The 19686-nt window shown below is 43.5% G+C and overlaps 2 protein-coding genes across 4 annotated transcripts in view; one reads left to right on the top strand and one right to left on the bottom strand.

The window, feature by feature from the left end:
• The window catches only part of IDUA (alpha-L-iduronidase), a 62816-nt gene that overhangs the window by 2233 nt on the left and 40897 nt on the right, over positions 1–19686 (bottom strand). For both annotated transcript variants that reach the window (XM_020807065.3, XM_072991935.2), the window contains 5 exons: positions 15475–15691; positions 13708–13917; positions 13060–13181; positions 3312–3437; positions 2058–2134 (listed from right to left, as the gene is read on the bottom strand). In XM_020807065.3, coding sequence (XP_020662724.3) covers positions 2058–2134; positions 3312–3437; positions 13060–13181; positions 13708–13917; positions 15475–15691 — 752 coding nt within the window. The remainder of the gene's footprint in view (positions 1–2057; positions 2135–3311; positions 3438–13059; positions 13182–13707; positions 13918–15474; positions 15692–19686) is intronic.
• Positions 11611–19686, top strand: part of SLC26A1 (solute carrier family 26 member 1) — a 42330-nt gene continuing 34254 nt past the window's right edge. Inside the window, exon 1 of one of the 2 annotated variants that reach the window (XM_078384821.1) lies at positions 11611–11651. The gene's annotated coding sequence lies outside the window, so the exon portion shown is untranslated. The remainder of the gene's footprint in view (positions 11652–19686) is intronic. The other variant, XM_072991933.2, reaches the window with a different exon arrangement.

Genomic DNA, 19686 nt, shown 5'->3' with positions numbered 1-19686 from the left:
CACACACTCATAATAGTTTGCTCCACAGCATACTTTATGGGTAGAGATGGGCACAAACCAAATGACAAACCAGAAAAAAAAACCCCACAAACCATAGAGGTCAATGGTTCGGTTTGTGGTTTGGTTCATGCAGCTTGTTTTGATGAAACAAAACAAAGGACCAAACTGTTTTGGTGGTGGCGGCAGCAGCACAGCAGCAGAACACAAGAAAGGTAAGCCTCCCCCCTCCCACTGAGCACAAACCAAAAATGTAATTTGTTCATGGTTCGGTTTTCTGGTTGGTTCATGCCAATCATGAACCATCAAACCCCACCATTTTTCAAGTTTGTGCCCATCTCTATATAAAGGACATCTGGACAAATGACAGCCTTTATTTCTTCTAAAAGCATTTCAGATGTGAAGCCCACAACAGAAAAATCAGGATGGTGATCAAGCTCCCTCAGGATCTTTATTTAGCACAAACCCTGCTCCCTTTGTACACTCTTATGGGTAACTCATTCTGCTGTCAAGAGGCCAAAGAGAGGTTAAAGAGTGTAGGAAGCAGAGGTAACAATAGGGTGACAACACACATTCCTCAGCCCCAGTCTGCTCTTATGTAATATGAGCAGATTGGGTTTCTTCCAGCTTTTGCCTTCTTGATGCAGATGCCCATTCTGCTCCGTGTCTACTTCTGTTTACAAATACCATAGTAAAATAGCTACATAAAAACTGAGGTCCATTTTGCTATTTTTTTTCTCCCAATACAGTATATGGGTCCTGCATACAGAGCATGTTACCATAGTCTCTCGAGATTGAAGGATGCCTAACCTATATGGGTCCTGTTTGTCTTTCTCCTAGTTCAGAAAACCACACACAAATGCATGCATTCAGACAAAGGCATACAAGAAAGTATACATTTTTTGACATGTCTCATCTATGTTTTTGTAAACAGTCTGTATACCTACTTTTTGATTGGAGAAAGGGTATCACAAACTCTGGATAAGTGCAAAAGACAAAGTAAAACAGTTTTCCCATTAACATATTAGCTTGGGAAATGCAAGTTAGGTCAATCTGAATTAAAATCAGAATCAAATCCTTCACCATCCCTAATCATACAGAGCATGAGACAGAAACAGCCCTCTGTTGTTCTATGCCAGCGATGGGAAATCTTTGGCACGTGGGCCACAACTGGCACACAGAGCCCTCCTCTGTGGGCACGTGAACCATAAGTCGCTGGATTGCTACCCCCAGCAGCCAAACCTGAGGAGGTAGCTGCAGCCGCAGTGCTAGCGCCCCGACAGGTGGCGAGCCAGGATCCGGAGCAGCCGGCGCTGGCAAAAGGCTGGCCAAGCTGTAGGCAGTGGCAGGGTTGGGCATGACTGGAGGCAGATCTGGAGTGGGGTCTGGAGGCACCTCCGTGCCCAGGATTCTGCCACCACCTCTGCTTCTGCCACCACTGCCTGCTGGGTTGGGTTTTGTTTGGTTTTGCAATCTGGACACTCGGGCTCAAAAAGGTTCGCTATCACTGTTCTATGCCATTCAGGCTTAGAGCAATTACATGATGGTGCTTAAGTTTCACAGGTGGGTGAGCAGGAATGTACTGGTCTCGATCCATGAACAAGCCTGCTAGCGCTATAGCCCTTCAGGTGTTGAGGGGAAGAGAGTTTCCAGTTGTTTAGTACCCAACTGAGAGTCATCACAAGATCCCAACTCACAGAATGCAAAAACACTGATTACATTAGTAAAACGGATACTGGCACTATCAGTTGTCCTCACTGTCCAGCTTTGACACCCGTACATGTCTTGTCTTGTCTTCCACAAACCAGTACCCTACAACTTCCAGAATCTGGAGCACTTCATGTATCAGGATCCTTGCTCTGTGGCTTCAGAAAGAGGAATGAGATCCTGATTGTCAGATTGTTATAGACTCTTTTCAGCTACAACCTTATGCACACTTAAACTGAGTGGGAACCCCACTGAATAGAGAGGGACCTACTCAGAATAAACATGAACATGACCATTTCTGAAACACAATTGAAATTCAACACAGTTTTGCATTTCCTTAGAAAATTACCTACTTTGATTTCACATGGCTATCATCCCATGTTACCAGAATCTGTCCCTTCGTGAGACCAATGAGGCGAACACCTTTCACCTGGCAAGACAGAAGAATCTGTATGAAGGATTGTGTATATGGAAAGTGTGAGGTTAGACCTAGCTCAGGTCCATTTTGCTAAAACAAGGTCAAGGAACAGTCAGAGGCACCTGAATGATGAGGTTGTGAGGCATGGTCAAGTAACTAGGATCTGTTCAGTTGGCTGCTAGTATGTGTGCAGTAGAGAAAGCAGAATTTACAAGTCTGTAATTTCAAGCAACTGGAAGTAGAGAAATGTTTTTTATTCTATCTGCTACAGATGTCTCTGAGTGAGTTATAGAGACTTTAAGTGCGAATTAATGAGAAAGGGGTGAACTCTGGGGAACTTGTAGTTATTCTTCTCTATGGATCTCTGTATTTCTACTGTATAGCAAAAACAGAATTCTACCAGAAAGTCAAAACTCTGCAACATGGATACAGAATGATTTAATCTGAAGAAACATGCAACTGATTATTTCTAAGCTGTGTGTAACAATCTATTTGGTGAGAGGCATTTTCTAGGGAAATGATGCTTTTCTAGAGAAAACCTCATATCACCTTCTCCATTACACATTTGTTTTCTTGTGGGGAAGGTTTTCCCCGAGACATCAAGTTGTCTTGTGAGCTTCTAGTTATAGCCAGAAGTGTTACTCCTAGAAGTGGTACTAGGCTAAAATCCTATGGGCTTAGTAATTGTATACAAGCAATCATGCAAGCCCTGAGAACTATTTTCCCATCTGCCTGTCACATACTGGCTATGGGATCGATTGTACAATGGGCAAAACATGAAACGGGCTTCCCCTAAATTCTCTTGTATGTATGGAAAACATCAGATGGATTTTTGACCTCTGCTTTTAATGCAGTTGGCAAGCTGAGGTTTCCCTTCACAGCCTTGTTCATTTTGAGTACTTTTCGAAAGAAGGTGTATTTGCCATGTGGCACAAGACGAGAAGAAGCGTATGTGGCACACAGCAGGACAAAAAAAAAAACACACCTACTGCCATTAAACAACAGTTTCATATTGCCGAGAGGATAGCTTACAAGAGCAAAACCGGTGGTGGGAGTTCTTGGAAACGGACCAAGAACCTTCACCCACCCCAAATTCCAGGGTTCTAACTGGAGCTCAAGCAAAGAAATAAATAAAAACACCCTGGTTAGAGTAATCGTAAGCAAACATCTGAGAAGTCACGGTGCTCACCTGGTTGGGAGCAGTGAGAGCCTTTGCACAGATGTGGATGAGAAAAAGAGCAGGAACCGGGAGCTCCTGTTTCAGTGTCAGATTGCCTTTAGCAGGAACTCGAAATGGACCTTTAACCACAGGGTCCTGTGAAGTGGAAAAAAGAAAGAAAACTCAAACAGCTTCTGAGAACCAGCATTTCTACCGTTCACTATCAGTATCAGGATTAGGTAATCTAGGGACCACACATGTCCATTCCTGAACTCTGGAAGGTCCCACTTCCTCCTGCAAACTCCTTTCCCATTTTTTCCCTTATATAAGTGATTTTAAAAAAAAAACTGGAAAAAGACCCTGGCACTCTTTAGTAAAACAACTAAGCAGGTAAATGCTGGGGGTCTCTCAAAAAGGGTGAAAGAGTCCCTCACACCTCTGAGAGGACCCAAGGGACTTATGGAGCAAAACTTTTTTTAAGCATTTACAAGTTTTGAGGAAGAGTGTGGGGTGATGAAGGTTAGGGGTGTTGTGGGGCTACGGGTGAGCTCTACGTTTGGGCAGCAAATAGTTCATGTTTTTAAAATAAGCACACAGGACACATTTAAGATCATAAATATGTAAAAACAGAGGTTACAAGTGTTTTCTAGAAATACAACAGAACGATGCAAACAAGACCAGCTGAGCACTTACTCATTCCTGGTAGATTATACAAATACATGTTTTTAACAAGTGGCTGAAAGACAGAAGCATTGGATCTCTGAAAGAAGAGAGATCTAGAACAGGGGCAACTACTAAGAAACCCCTGCCGCGTGTGATAGCCTCATGAACTGCATATGCCGAGGCCCCCGCACAGTACACAGTACAGTTGCTCTTGACACAGCAGTGTTGTAAGAAGGGTGAAGCAAGGGAAGCATCTGCTTCAGGCAAGCATAACTTTGGTTTGCAGAAATGCGAGAGGGTTGCAGAAACATATACAGTATATATTATATATACTGTGTATCTACTGTTCTCCTCAAGCCATGTCATTAGAAAAAGAGCATTTCTCTAGTCCTGTTCAGTACTGTAGTTCTCTATCTGGGCAAGCCTCTTCCCCTTTCTATTGTTCCTTTCTACATGTGGAAAATAGCAACTCTGCAGAGGAGATATTTCTGATCACACGTAGGCTCTACCCCGAAGCACGAACACAGATTTTCCCAGGTTCTTGGGCATAGGGAGAGCCTGAGTACAAGCAGGGATATCTTTCCAGCAGATTTGTCACTTCAGAATCTGGAAGTGTACCTCTTCTGTGGATCTCTGTACATAAGAACATAAAAAGAGCCCTGATGGATCAAGCCAAGAGCTCATTTAGTCCAGCTTCCTGTATCTCATGGTGGCCCCACCAGGTGCTTCTTGGAGCACACGAGACAACTAGATATTTGTCTCCTGATGCCACTCCCCTGCATCTGACACTATGAAATACCTTCCTTTCAAGCCAGGAGATTGTACATTCCCATCATGGCTTGTAACCTGCAATTGTAAAAGCTTTTACTCAGTGTAAAAGCTTGTAACCTGCAAATAAATAAATAAATAAATAAATAAATAAATAAATAAATAAATAAATAAATAAATAAATAAATAAATAAATAAATACATTGACCGTTCCTGCAGAAATCTGTCCAAGCCCCTTTTAAAGGCATTTAGGCCAGATGCAATCACGACATCCTATGGCAAGAAGTTCCACAGACAAACAACATGCTGGGTAAAGAAATATTTTCTTTTGTTTGTTCTCACTCTCTCAACACTCCATTGGAGTGGATGTCCCCTGCGTGAGAGGGAAAAGAACTTCCCTATATCCACTTCATCCATTCCCTGCGTAATTGTGACAAACCCAGACCTACTGGGATCTATCACACAGTTACTAAGCTGCCACCAACCATTCCCTATAATAAGTCACACAGACCAGGGATGGATTTTAAACAACAAAAGAATAAGGTTTATTTTAAATACAAACAGGGTAAATAAAACAATCAGGTGAATAAAATAAAGTAACGTGGCTTATTCTCACACACACAAGCATACAGTTTGGTTCACCTAGAACCTTTAACTTAAAGCACAGACCCTGAACCCATCAGTTCTGGCTAACCAACAGACCCCTGAACCTTTCAGGCTGGTACTCTGACACACAGTAGTACCCTGTCAGACACCCAGACTCCCACAACAGCTTCTTCTTCCCCAGCTGCTGCTTCGTCCCAACCCAGTGTCTCACAGTCTCTCAGCATCTCCCAGTGTGTCTGTTCCTTCACCACACAGGCATCACATATTTATACAGTACAGCCCCTCCTCCTGATGTCCCGCCTTCCACTCCCCATAGGATGGAACTTTCCCTCCAAACCCATGACAGACAGGTAACATCAGTGCTGTTATGTAACACCTCCCCTCTTTAAAAGTTGTTTTGTAGGGGGAAAGCTAAAAGTGCTTTTCACCAAAAAAACAACCTGCATAAAATACACCACAACATGTATACATACCATATAATACTTACATATACTTACACTCCAAGTTAACCATAGCAAATATGCATTTAAACATTTTACCATATACAGTACATCAATTTACCTTTATTAATACCAACCAAATTCAAAACCAGGTACATTTTAACTTTTTGTTTTCATTATATACATATAGTCCATGTTCTTTCGCCGTCTTCAGTCTTCAGGTCTTCTTGATAAGGCGTCAGCAACACAGTTCACTGACCCTCTGACCACCTTCACTTCAAAGTCATAGTCCTGTAAGTTCAAAGCCCACCTCATAAGTTTGCTATTGTGGCTTTTCATTGTCTTTAACCATTGCAATGGTGAATGGTCAGTACACAGAATAAAATGTCTTCCCCAGATGTAAGGCTTGGCCTTCTGGATCGCGTAGACTATGGCCAAACACTCCTTCTCCACGGTTGCCAAATGTCTCTCACCTTTTTGAAGTTTCCTACTCAGGTAGGACACTGGATGCTGGTCACCATTCTCATCCTCCTGGCACAGAACTGCTCCTACCCCGCTGTTAGACGCATCGGTGTAGATGATGAACTCCCGGTCGAAGTCTGGAGCACGCAGGACAGGATAGTTGATTAACGCCTCCTTCAACCTCTGGAACGCCGCCTCACAGTCGCTGGTCCACGGGATGCTGTCATCAGTCTTCTTCCTCGTCAGATCGGTCAGCGGAGCCGCAATCTCGCCAAACCTCGGGATGAACTTTCTGTAGTAGCCCACCAACCCAAGAAATGATTTGACTTTTTTCTTGGTGTTGGGTCTGGGCCAATCACGAACAGCTTCTATTTTGGCCTCCAGGGGTTTTATCACTCCTCCCCCTACCTTGTGACCCAAGTATTTTCTTTCTGGGATACCCAGCTGCAGTTTGCTCTCTCTGCAGAGCCTAGGCCAAAGCACTTCCTCCCCTGGGTTAAAGCGCCTCTCCCTGCCTTCCTGGTCATCCCAAGCTTTCTTTCTGACCTTTTGAGCTGGCAGGGTCTCTGCTGCTAGCTCTAGGTTTCTCCTTAGGTCATTCATCAAGGTGTCTATGTAAGTCACAACGTCTTGTGGGTCACCCTGGGCGATCTGCCCCCAACCCTGCTCGATCAAATCAAGGGGCCCCTTCACCCCTTTCCCAAATAAAAGTTCAAATGGACTGAACCCGGTACTGGCTTGTGGCACTGATCGATAAGCAACCAAAAGGGATTGCAGCTTCTGGTCCCAATTGTTTGGATTCTCTGCCAAGAAAGCCCTAATCATGCGCATTAGAGTCCCATTGAACTTCTCAGTTACCCCATCACTTTCAGGATGATAGGCAGTGGCTTCCCTGAGCTTAATTCCACAGATTTGCCATAAGCGTTTCATGAGCTTTGACGTGAACGATGTGCCCAAATCTGTGATTATCTCTGAGGCAAATCCCATCCTGGACATGTACCCCACCAAAGCATCGGCCACTGTGTTAGTTTCGATGTTTGTCAAGGGTATGGCTTCAGGATACCTTGTGGCATGGTCCACAATTGTTAGTATGAACCTATTCCCCCTCTTTGTGGCCTTGGGCAAAGGTCCCACAATATCCACCCCTATGCATTTGAACGGAGTGTCAATCACAGGCAAAGGGCACAACTTTGCTTTGGTCCTGTCGCGGTTATTCCCCTGCCTTTGACACACATCACATTGTTTACAGAACTCCCTGATCTGCTTCCCTATGTCAGGCCAGTAGAAATTCTGTGTGATTCTCTGCTGTGTTTTGTTCACTCCTAAGTGTGCAGCAAACAGGTCAGAGTGACCCCTTTGTAAGATCATGGGGCGATACTTTTCAGGTACCACTAGCTGACTCCTGATCCCATCTCCCCCTTTTGAGATATTCCTCAGGGTCTCTCTATACAGAATCCCCTTTTTCTCCAGAAATCTCACTGGGGTTTCAGGTGTTAGCTGGGCGTCAGTCACCTGTTCAAAACACTTTTGGAGAGTGGCGTCTGCCTTCTGCTCCTGTCCAAATCTGCTGTCTGTGGTTAAGGTTTCCACCACAGCTTCTGAACTCCCCTCTGCTTCCGTCTCTGGCTCATCATTACCCCCCTGAACTGTCCCTGTGGTGGCTTGTGAGCGTGTAATCACTAGCACCCGTTTCACATGTTCAGCCAGGTCATTTCCCACGAGCACGGCTGCTGGCAGAGTCGATGAAATTGCTAGGCGCCAAGCTCCCCTCCAGCCTTGAAAGTTGACAGGTACCTCTGCTACTGGCAGAGAGATTATCTGCCCCTCAATCCCTGCCACCTTCATGCTCTCATTTGGGATTATAAACTCCCTAGGGATGATATCTGGATGGCATAGGGTTACTTGGGAACAAGTGTCCCGCAGCCCCCTATACTGACGGTCAAGTATTCCTACGTCCACCCCTGCTGTCTCAAACAACTGAGAATCTGTTTTTATCAGCAAGCAGCGCTTTACCTCCACCAGAGGACCATTTTCCTCAGCCTGATCAGCAGAGGTAGCTGTTCCAGACTGAGTAGCTATGGCAACAGGCTCCCTCTGTGACACTGAGCCTTGCTCTTTCTGGACACAGAACACAGCTTTTGGCTTGGTCCCACTAGAATTCTGAGGCACCATTCCTTTTAGCTGCTTCAATTTCTCACACTCTGAGATCAGATGACCCTTTCCCTGACAGAAATAGCATTTTCTGGTATATTTTGATTCTCTCTCCTCTTGTTTGGGTTTTCCCTCCAAATTCTGAGGGCTTGGTTTCATGCCTGAGGGCTTCCCTTCACCATGGGCCCCTCCCCCTTGCTGGCTTTTCCCTGGTCCCTGAGAGTACTTGCTGTAGGTTTCTTTGGGTTTACCTACAGATTTCCCCTCACCCAAGGGCTTTCTTATTTGGGAGATAAAATCCGCGATTTCTGCGGCTGCTGCCACAGATTTCGGTTTCCTTTCCCTCACCTGGAATTTCAATTCCCCCTGCAGGACTGAATAGAACTGTTCCAGGGCTATCAAGTCTTTAAGCTGCTCATAGGTCTCTATTCCCTCCTGCGATAGCCATTTCTCAAGCAGCCTCACCAATTGGGCCCCCACTTGGGTAAAAGTCTGTTCTGGTTTCTTGGTGAGGGACCTGAATCTTTGTCTCAGCTGCTCTGCATTTATCCCATGTCTGGCAAACACCAGTTTTTTAAACTCTGCAAAATCTTTCATCAATTCCTCAGGCATCTCGGCATAAACCTCAGCCAGGCTACCACTGATTAAAGACCGCATGATGGTCATCTTCTCAGTTTCCCTTACTGAGAAGTCCACAAACGCTCTTTCCACTAAGGAAAAGAACACCTCAGGACAATCTCCCTTGTGGTACACAGGGAATTTCTTCAGGTCAGCCTTAGACAATTGGCCTCCCTCAGAATCCCTATTATTATTATTGTTCTGGTTCATCAGTTCCAGTTTTCTTAATTCAAACGCCATTTTCTCTCTCTCCAATGCCAATTCAAATTGTCTCTGTTTCTCCCTTTCCTCTCTTCTTTCTCTCTCTAATCTTTCCTCCATTTCCCTCACCCTCAGTTCATGCTGTTGGGCTAGGAGTATTTTTCTGAGTTCTGGGTCCTGCTCTCCTGTGCTGTCACCTTGCACTGAGCCAAATTCATCCTCAGAACCTTGGTCAATCTGGGGGTCTTTCACCTCACTCATGTCTGCTACTTGGCTTCGAGTCAAGGGCATACCCCCCCTCAGAACAGGCTGCTTTAAAAAGTCAAGCCTCAAAATAAAACGACCACTTTTTTCCTTTTACCTCAGAACCAGCTCTCCCTAGAGATTGCTGCTGTTCTTCAGCACTAAAGTTGCAACAGTATCGAGTCAGAGCCTACCCCCCTCTGCTGGGCCTCTCAGCTGGCAAGCTAGCTCGCTGTTGCTACGCAGTTTTTCCTCAGCTTTTCCCGCCAAAACTAGGCTGCCTCAGAGCACCTTAATCTAAGTCTCCCCAGTTGGCACGTTCTTCTACTAGCGCACCTCCCCGTGAGGTACACCTAGAAGATTACCTACGCGCCTCAGACTGTCCCTGACTAGACCCCCCTTGCTCTGGGCACACCTGCCAAGGCTTTGCTGGACCGCTGGACAACTGGACCAGTCGTATCCCACACGCTGGACACCAATCAATGTGACAAACCCAGACCTACTGGGATCTATCACACAGTTACTAAGCTGCCACCAACCATTCCCTATAATAAGTCACACAGACCAGGGATGGATTTTAAACAACAAAAGAATAAGGTTTATTTTAAATACAAACAGGGTAAATAAAACAATCAGGTGAATAAAATAAAGTAACGTGGCTTATTCTCACACACACAAGCATACAGTTTGGTTCACCTAGAACCTTTAACTTAAAGCACAGACCCTGAACCCATCAGTTCTGGCTAACCAACAGACCCCTGAACCTTTCAGGCTGGTACTCTGACACACAGTAGTACCCTGTCAGACACCCAGACTCCCACAACAGCTTCTTCTTCCCCAGCTGCTGCTTCGTCCCAACCCAGTGTCTCACAGTCTCTCAGCATCTCCCAGTGTGTCTGTTCCTTCACCACACAGGCATCACATATTTATACAGTACAGCCCCTCCTCCTGATGTCCCGCCTTCCACTCCCCATAGGATGGAACTTTCCCTCCAAACCCATGACAGACAGGTAACATCAGTGCTGTTATGTAACAGTAATTTTATACGTCTCAATCATGTCCCCTCTCAGGTGCCTTTTTTTCTATTATTATTATTATTATTATTATTATTATTATTATTATTATTATTATTATTATTATTATTATTATTATTATTATTATTATTATTATTATTATTATTATTATTTATTTATTTATTTATTTATTTATTTATTTATTTATTTATTTATTTATTTATTTATTTATTTATTTGATTTATATCCCGCCTATCTGGACGAATAGACCACTCTAGGCGGTTTACAATATAAAATAGAACAATATAACAATATAAGTTCTAGACTAAAGAGCCCCAAATGCTGTATCCTTTCCTCATAAGGGAGGTGCCCCAGCCCAGTCATCATTTTAATCATTCTCCTCTGCACCTTTTCAGGCTCTATTACGTCTTTTTTGAGATGTAACAACCAGAACGGTACGCAATACTCCAGGTTCTATTGTGTAGCAAAAACAGAATTTTACCAGAAATTCAAAACTCCACAACGTGACCACAGAAGGACTTATTCTGAATAAACATGCAACTGATTATTTCTCAGCTGTGAAACTCTGTATTTCTAGTGCATAGCAAAAGGAGATTTTTGCCAGAAATTCAAAACTCCACAACACTTTCTTGGCTTTCCAGATTTTTCATTTATCCCCAGACACAATTCTGAACAGAAATGGTAGGAGTGGGGAGATTCCACAACACCAGATGGAACATGATTTGATGAAAAGAACTGATAGCTCAGAAAAAGTAACGGACCTTTTCACTACCCATTCCTCTTGGTTCATGAGTGCCCATGTGTTCCTGAAATAACTTGCACTTCCCTTTCTTATACTCTCAAAGTATAAGAAAAATCAAGAGTACTCAAAAGCCTGTATTGAGTTGCATTTCCTCTGGATTCAGGACAGAACAGCAAGCAGCAGACTCCCCATGGTTCAGGTATGTGCTTACAGAGAAGTATCAGAACATTATCAAAAGTAAAACAAATGCAGAGGCATTTCCACATTTGTGAAGGTATTCTTACTACAAATATTCATGTAACCTTCTCAGTATTCTGTGGAGTCAGCTTGACAGAAAAGGTCATTCCCACTGGGAGCAGAATATCTGGATAGCATAAAAGGGATGAAACAAATTTTGACGTTCCTCATATAAGGAACTGGATCCTAGAGGCACAAGTGGCAGGTAAGTGGGGTCATTTCTTTCATTTTAAGGGCCCTTCCATGGTCCTACCTCCCATAAAAATTTGGATTTGTTTTAAACTGCTCTGGCTGCTGTGGCTTTCTCCCAAAGCATCTAGGGAATTGTAACATGGAGAGAGGGTTGATAATTCTCTGGTGAAGGCCTCCAACTGCCTGCCACTACACAGGACTAGAACTGCTGGGGCTTCCTGAGGGGGAGAGCGGACGTGTACTATCACAGTTACAAACTTCGTGTCTGTGATTTACATCACATTTAGTTGAAGATGTTTTGAGCCAGAAGAGATGGGATTTCTGAGATGGAGATGGGATTCCTGCTGTAATCCAGCAGACAAGAATCACCAGGATGATTCCTTCTCTCTTACATGATAGCCCACAAATGTTGCCTTTCCCTAAGGCCCAAAATATTTCTTAAGGGAACTACTGCCCCAAAGGGACAGGGTAACAGATGGAGCTACTCTCATGAGGAACAGGGCTAGAGAACCTTCCCTGTGAGGAAAAGCTGAAGCACTTGAAGCTTTTCAATTAAGAAGGACCAAAAAATGTAAATGTAGTCCTCAACATCTTTACTGAGAAGGAAGCTGCTGTTAGTATAGCTAGATTTAATTCTTTAATATGTGGGTTCAGGACTGAAGTTGAGTCGAGGTATGACAGCAGCACATGAAATTATGGATGCTGTACCAAAAGGGGAGAAAATCATTTCTCACAGAACTAGGTTTTGAGGATCATTAGTAAAGCTTGCTGGGTGTGGATTGCAGACAGACATGGCTCCCTTACTGCTAAATAGAGCCTCTTTTCACAGGAGCAGTGACCATCTCAATATTTCTATCATGCCCTAGTGATGATTCCCCAGGACCCTTAAGATGGCTGCTCTTTGAAAGAGATGACTTGGCCTCGGCAAGCTGGGTCTCACCCAACAGGGAATGCTTCCACTCAGCAGATGTGAATTCTCTGAGGTAATGCAGTGTCAGCCAAGAGAGAGTGTAGGATACTGTGTGGGGATAGTACTCTTGGGACTATCAAAAGGAGAAATGATACTCTGAAGTGGTATTACCCAAGCAACACAGACAGAAACCTTCTTTCTTTTAACTCTAACAAAGTGACTTAAAATCCCAGGATAAATTCCTATCCACACTAGAGCCAGCCCCACCCAACAGTGGCAAGAGCCTTTATTATGTTATTGGGTTTCAAACAACAACAAAAAACACTATAATGAACAAATTGGCTTAATTCTGATTAAATATGAATAGGTTAGGAAAGCATGACTTCAATTCTATGCACAATTTAACCTCATTGAACTCAATGGGATTTGTTTCTGAGGAAACACACATCAGATGGGATTGTTAGTGTAGCTGATTCTCTCTCTCACACACAACCCCCCATACATATGCTACCTCCATGTCTCGTATCTGTTCCAGTTGCTTCAGAGAAGGAAAATCTGGAGCTCCCATTTTTTTCCATTGCAAATATGGGTTGGTCAGGCAGTTATCCATGTAGTAAGTGACATAGACAAGTTCTTCAAGAAGACAAAAAGGAAGTAAAAAGTTAATGTTTGGTTTTACCAACATCAAGGCAGGGGCCGTGACTTTGAAATATGCGGTTTCGACTTATCGTATTCTCTCATTTTCAAGGTCAAGCCCAATGTTTTGCACTATTCATTCGATAAATGGTCTTAGTGGGTCTCTGGAGATAGGAGTAGCCAGAATAATACTTCAAGAAATCAAGTATGCCTGGAATGCTGTCTGAAGAACACTCAAGCAAGTCACTTTGACAAAGACGAGATTCCTGTCTATGCCTCTCAAACTGCATGCTCAGGATCCTCAACTGAGGAATGGTGATTGGTTAAAACAGATTGTGCCTTCTAAAATGCTATGTTCCACTATGTCCTTATAATATGTTTAGGTTGTGCTCAGCTGTTCGTATAGATTAATGGAACAACTGAATGTTTTTTGGTCATGGCTTCTATAATAGAATGTGATATCTATTTGCTTAAGCATCATTTCAGGAAACTGTCAGGGTTCTAGACATGGCTACCAACTTACCATTGTGTTTGGGATAGTTAGTTACATTTATCGTCACAGCACTGATATTCGAGGATGTTTGGTTATCATTGCTGGAATAGACTAATATAGATGCCTGCCAGCTCTCTTCCAGCTGTAGCAATGCTGGTTTGTGTAGGCTGGCCAGGATGCCCAGAGTACTGTAGTCTTCTGATTCAGGACTGTAGATTTCGGCAGAGACTTGCTCCTCCCCTACACAAACGTAAGAATAGCATTAATCAAAAAAGGCTTGATATTTTTTTCCTGAGAAACTTGCAAATAATGTGTATTGGAGCACTTAGTGCACTTGTCACATCTCTAAAGAGGTGATGTAGCTCAAGTGACACAAATAGTACCTGGTTCATTCCCTGGAGTCATGTATGTGTGTGTGTGCATGCATACACACTGGGAAGAAGCTTGTCTCAAATGGGGTGGGGGAGCTCAGTATGGACCATACTGAGCTAGACCACTGGTTCTTAACCTTGTGTTACTCAGATGTTTTTGAACTGCAACTCCCAGAAACCCCAGGCAGCACAGTTGGTGGTGAAGGCTTCTGGGAGTTGCAGTCCAAAACTCCTGAGTAACCCAAGGTTAAGAACCAGTGAGCTAGACTATAGTACAAGATAGCCTCTCATGTTCTCTTGGGTTCAAACTAGGTGACTATTCATCTCAAAATGGTTGTCTAAGCAATCGAGGCTAAATAAGTAACATATTAATTTGGATCCTGTTCATTATTTAAGAAGTCCAAAGTGGCACTTTAGCCTCACAAGACAGGACAGGACATAGGTGGCTCGTGATTAGAAGGGGGGGTGGGGGAGACTGTCTCAAAACCCATCCACCCCCCCAATTTTGAGGTAAGAGATCCTGCTAACCTCTGCTTGGTCTATCAGCCATCCTTAGGTGAGGCTGAGAAAACAGTGATTTGGATACGGTAATTCAGTGCATGGGGAATCAACCCTAAATTGCTGACACACAACCAACCCTACGTTTCACCTATGCTCACACTATTCAGTCTCTTTCTCAAATCTGCAAACTCTACAGATTAATAACCCTAACATACATTTCATATGCACCACTGCAGCCGATTTGCTTCTTGAAACCATAATTAATACAACTGTCTGGCCTTATACTGAAAATAGGAGCCAGAAAATCTTCTCGACAGGCAAGAAAAAAGTGATATAAGACGTTTAGGAAAGGAAGAGGAAGGAAACCTATCCCTGGAAAAGTCCTGGGGTCACTGAGGAGCTTAGGAAAGGAGGGTTGAAAGGCCCAGTTGTCTGGAGGAGTGAAGGAAAGAAGAGGGCATACGAGAAGAACTGAAGGAGAAGGAGATTGGAAGAGAGAAAAGTGACAGAAAGAAAAGGTGTGTATAGACCATACCTAGAGATATGAGAATTGCTGAAGTTCATAGAAAATTTAGCAGGCAGATGTCTCATGGACAAACTCTGGTTATGTTGCATTAGTGCCTTATCACAGTTTCAGTCATCACAGGTCTTCCCCAATGTAATCATGCATGGCACAGGCTAGATTTTAAAGAACTAAACCATGGCAGTGAGGATGACATCACAGAAGAACTCCCACCAGAAGCAGATGGAAAGGACAGGAGATTGCCCAAAGGGAAGTGGGTGAGCTGGCACATCCTCCTACCCTGATGAGTTAACACTGAGCAGCCTATTTATATATTTTATATACATAAATTTGATCATCAGAGACAGGTTCCTGTTACTAGACAATGGGATTAGTAATTTTCAGAACAAGTGTTTATTGTACCTAGCAAGGCCAGCAAGCCCATCACAGTAAGCACTGGCTTCCTCACCATCTGGACGTGTGGGGGGTTTGTGTTGTTCATCTGGAAGCGTGCTGTCAGAGTCCTTTGGGTGAAATAATGTGGATGGTAGCTCAGAAAGGCATTGTCATTGCTCAGTAAAGTGTAGTTGATGGTGTTATTGGCTTTAGCAATCATTAGGTTCTGATGCTGGGAAATAACCTGGAAAGCAAAGAAGGAACAGCACCTTTAATACTTGGATCCAGTTATTCTGTTAGCCACACAAAATATGATACATAGGCCATAATCCTATCAGTTACGTACACTCACAAGCATAATGCCAATGGTGTAACCTTTTGGTAGCAAATTACCACATGTTGAGAATTTGGCATCAGTGCATTGAGTTGTGCAACCCAGTGTGCAACAGACAATATCTACATGGAGTTCTTATTTTGTGGCAATTCATTACCAAAACATTACACTATTTGCATTATGCTGGCATAAAACAGCAATAGGTTTTTGACCACAGAATTAGGAATGGGAGAAGATTTTGATTCAATTTGCTTTTGCAAAGAATGTTCCTCATTTTACAGAATTTAAATTTGGAAGAAAGTGAAACTGACAGATCTGCCAATTTCGTATCTGTTCGTGTCTGAAAAGAATTTACCAAATTTGACAGAATTTGAAAGAGGGAGAAAGTAAGATTTGTCCATCTCTACAGGTATTAAGTCTCTACTGTGTACCATTACTGAGGACTTGCCAAGATTCTTGCCAACCAACTCACTCCAGCATAAAGAGAATATTACTTAGATTTTTCTTTGCAGATGGCTATGCGGTATAACTAGGGCTTTGTAAATTCTGCTCAATATAAATTATGGAGTAAGGCAATCCAAATTCCTGTGTCTCTAGCAATTAGCATATTTGCATGATTTCTTTATTTTGCATAACTCAATTTGCAGTTGTACTACTTGGTATAACCTAATCTGCTTTTGCTCACATAGGGTGCGGAATGAAAAATGGTGCAGCACTAAGGAAGCCCTTTTAAGCCAAAGAAATGGTATTCCATACGTCTTTGATGCCTGGGAGTTTTATAGGAATTTACAAACTTTGTTATTTTCAGACATATCTTTACAATCATAAGGACTAGAAAGCTGTTTGTTTGCTAATATAAAACAAAATAGTTAAAACAGAAGTTCTTAGCTATGCTGTGAACCCAACATCACAGATTATAGTTTATGAAAAAAAATTAAGGATCACAATTTTTCTTCCTACCACTTCATTTCTCACCCATCGGCATAGGTGACGAATGAGTATTTTAATCTGACTATGGAATAAATTTAATCTATGTGAAGAACTGTATGAAAATAAGAAATGCACCATTATGATTTGGTATCAGGATCCACTAACAAGCCTCAGTGATGGCTTGTGTTGACCTAATTTCCCCAGCCTTACTAAAATTAGGAACTTAAGTGGAGGATTTCAGCAGCGTAACTAATCAGATGTAAAAGGATTAACTGTCTTTGCTAAAACACACAGGGTAGAAAGGCAGCTTTTAAATAATGTCCAGCCATGTAGATCAGAATCTGCATTTTATACTGCCTTTAAAATCAATAACTGATTTTAGAAGTTCCACTATAAATCTTCTCAGGAAACTCTATTTATAGCACCCCTAATTTATTACATGTGTGTATACCAGGGTGGCGGCGGCTGCGGTATTCCTTCTTTTCCCTTCCATTCATCTGAGATAACATTTGAATTATAGATTTTAAGCGAGTCAAGACCAAAACTGGCCCTTTTATATGTTGTAAGGTACCAAGTAAATACATGGTATATCATGGCCCAAATGGAAATAGGGGCTGGGGCTCCTCCTGTCATGGAGGGATGACAAATTGGACCATATAAATAGTATTAGCAACATAGTAGTCCTGACAGGTGGGATGTGTGACCAGTGGAGGGTTTGAATAATCACGGGACGTCTAATTTTGGAGGTTGGAAGGTTCAGAGTGAAATGACCAGCACACACACACACGGAGAGAGAAATAGACACATACACACAGAGAGGGAGGGGGAGAAGAGGTATGAGGGTGAAGTGAGGTTTCATTTATAAGGCATGAAAAGCCTCTAGGAACCAAATCCCTGTTTTAACATTAAGCCTGATGGGAAAATAGGGGTTGACTTTCAGTGGTTCACTTTACTACTTTTACCGGGGAACAGGAGATGTCAGCAATGTTCAGCAACAACATTCAGCCCTCAAGCACTGGCCATCAGTATCTATAGTGTCAAGGGGGCAAAAAGGTTGTTCAGCCCCTTAGACTGATAGAACTTGAGAAGTGAGACGTCCAAGGACAAATCCTAACAATATACTGCAGTGTTACCTCTAATATCCTTAAAAACATTCTACTTTCTTGGAGCATAATAAAAGTTGACCAATCCCAGTCAGACAGACAGACAGACAGTTTGGGTTAACCAAACAACTTAAAGGGTTTAGTTCCCAAGTAAAAATGTGAATAGAACAATAAAATGTCACACTTTTGACACAATAGTGCATCTTGTCATCTTCAGAATACAGACAGCATATTAACTACATTGGATATGGTAATATTTGTATCCTAAAGATGGCAGAATGTGTTTTCCGGTCAAAAGTGTGATTTTTCAAAATTGTTTTTACTTGGAAGCTAAACCCATTAAATTGTTTGGGACAATTCAGTCCGTCTGCCTGAGATTGGTCAACTTTTAAGAAGTTTTCTGCCCAGTGCCCTAGTCAGCTGGTGGCTCCTGCCTGCTACTGAAACCAATATCAAGCTCTTTTAAGGCTGTATGGTGTAGGAAGAGCCATTTACCTTCTCAAAAGCCACATCTATATTGGATCTAGTTTCTGTCATCAACAGCTTATGCTAACAGCTTGTCACCCCTACACCAAGGGAAATGATGCCATCTTGTGTTTATTACAGAGCAATTCTTGGGTTTTCCAGGGCTGAATGGCTCTAAGCCAAATTTTCCCTAACCTATGGCTCACATACAATGCATCTCTCTTGAGGTCATTATAGTGGCTCATGTTATAAAAAGAGTATCTCCATGTAGAGGACATTATGACTGTTGGTTATGCCATTATTCTGATCACTAGGCAAAACATTCCAATATGCCATCTACCCGCTGACACTTGCCTTTGTCTGTGCTTGTGAGTCCCACTACACCCCCCCCACCCCCAGAGGGGCAAGGACTGAAGAGTTTCAGCCTGGTTTGGTCACTCGTGGTATCTTTTATTAAAGACACAGTCAGCCCTTACTGCCCCCGCCCCTACATTCCCAGCAGGCTAAGCTTCCAGTACTACCACTCTGGGCACAGTCAGTCCTGCTGGAGCCCCAGTTGACTTCCCTGGGGTCCCCAAAGGTCCAAGTCTGGAGAACTGTGGGGGGGGGGGGACTATGAGTGCCAATCTTGGATGCAGTCTGTTTAGGAGGGCTGGTAAAGACAGGTGATGGGGACCGAGCTCCACAACGCTGCGGCTCCTGGAGGCTCCTTTGCTGTGCCTATTGCCGCTCGGATCCCCAGCACCAAAGCTTGGGTGAGGGCAGGCTCTGCAGGTCCCCTCAGGGGGCAAGGCCTAGGCTCTGGTGACTCTGGGTCAACTGGAGGCTCGGCTGCTGGTGCTTCAGGTCCCTGACCTTTTCCACAGCTGAACAGGCTGGGTGGGAGAAGCTGGCTCCCCTTGTCCTCTATCCTTGTATGCACCTCTCTGGAGGCCCAGAAGATGGGCTCCCAGTGCTCAAATACCTCCTCCCACGCCCACCCTTCCTCTGACGTGTTTAGCAACAACCCTGAGCCCTGCAACTCCTGGCCTCTTATTCACACCACTGCACTTGCTTCCAATTGTCCCGCTTCGCGCCGTGGCCTTCCTTCCACCTGCAGCACTGCTTCCACCACAAGCTAGGGGCCCTGGAGACCCGCTCTCTCTCTCTCAGGCTCCCCCGGGGCCTGTGGGGTGGGGGCCAAATGGCCTGGTGGGGCCACTCAAGGAGACCCCCTCAGAGCATGGTATTATTGTATTTAATTTCATCCAACAGATGAGCATTCATTCACAGTAGTGCTCAAATGCAGAAGTAGTCAGCTAGTCCTTAAAGAAGACAACAGTGGCAGGCACATCCTTTTGCCCTGCTGCATTGCCTGTCATGCTCTTAATGACTTTTTTTTTAAAAAAAGAAAAATATAACTCTCTT

The sequence above is a fragment of the Pogona vitticeps genome, chromosome 2, assembly GCF_051106095.1.
Source record: "Pogona vitticeps strain Pit_001003342236 chromosome 2, PviZW2.1, whole genome shotgun sequence".
In the NCBI taxonomy this organism is placed as follows: Eukaryota; Metazoa; Chordata; class Lepidosauria; order Squamata; family Agamidae; genus Pogona; species Pogona vitticeps.
The sequence above is the reverse complement of the archived record's forward strand: the minus strand, read 5'-3'. Positions and strand labels throughout refer to the sequence as shown.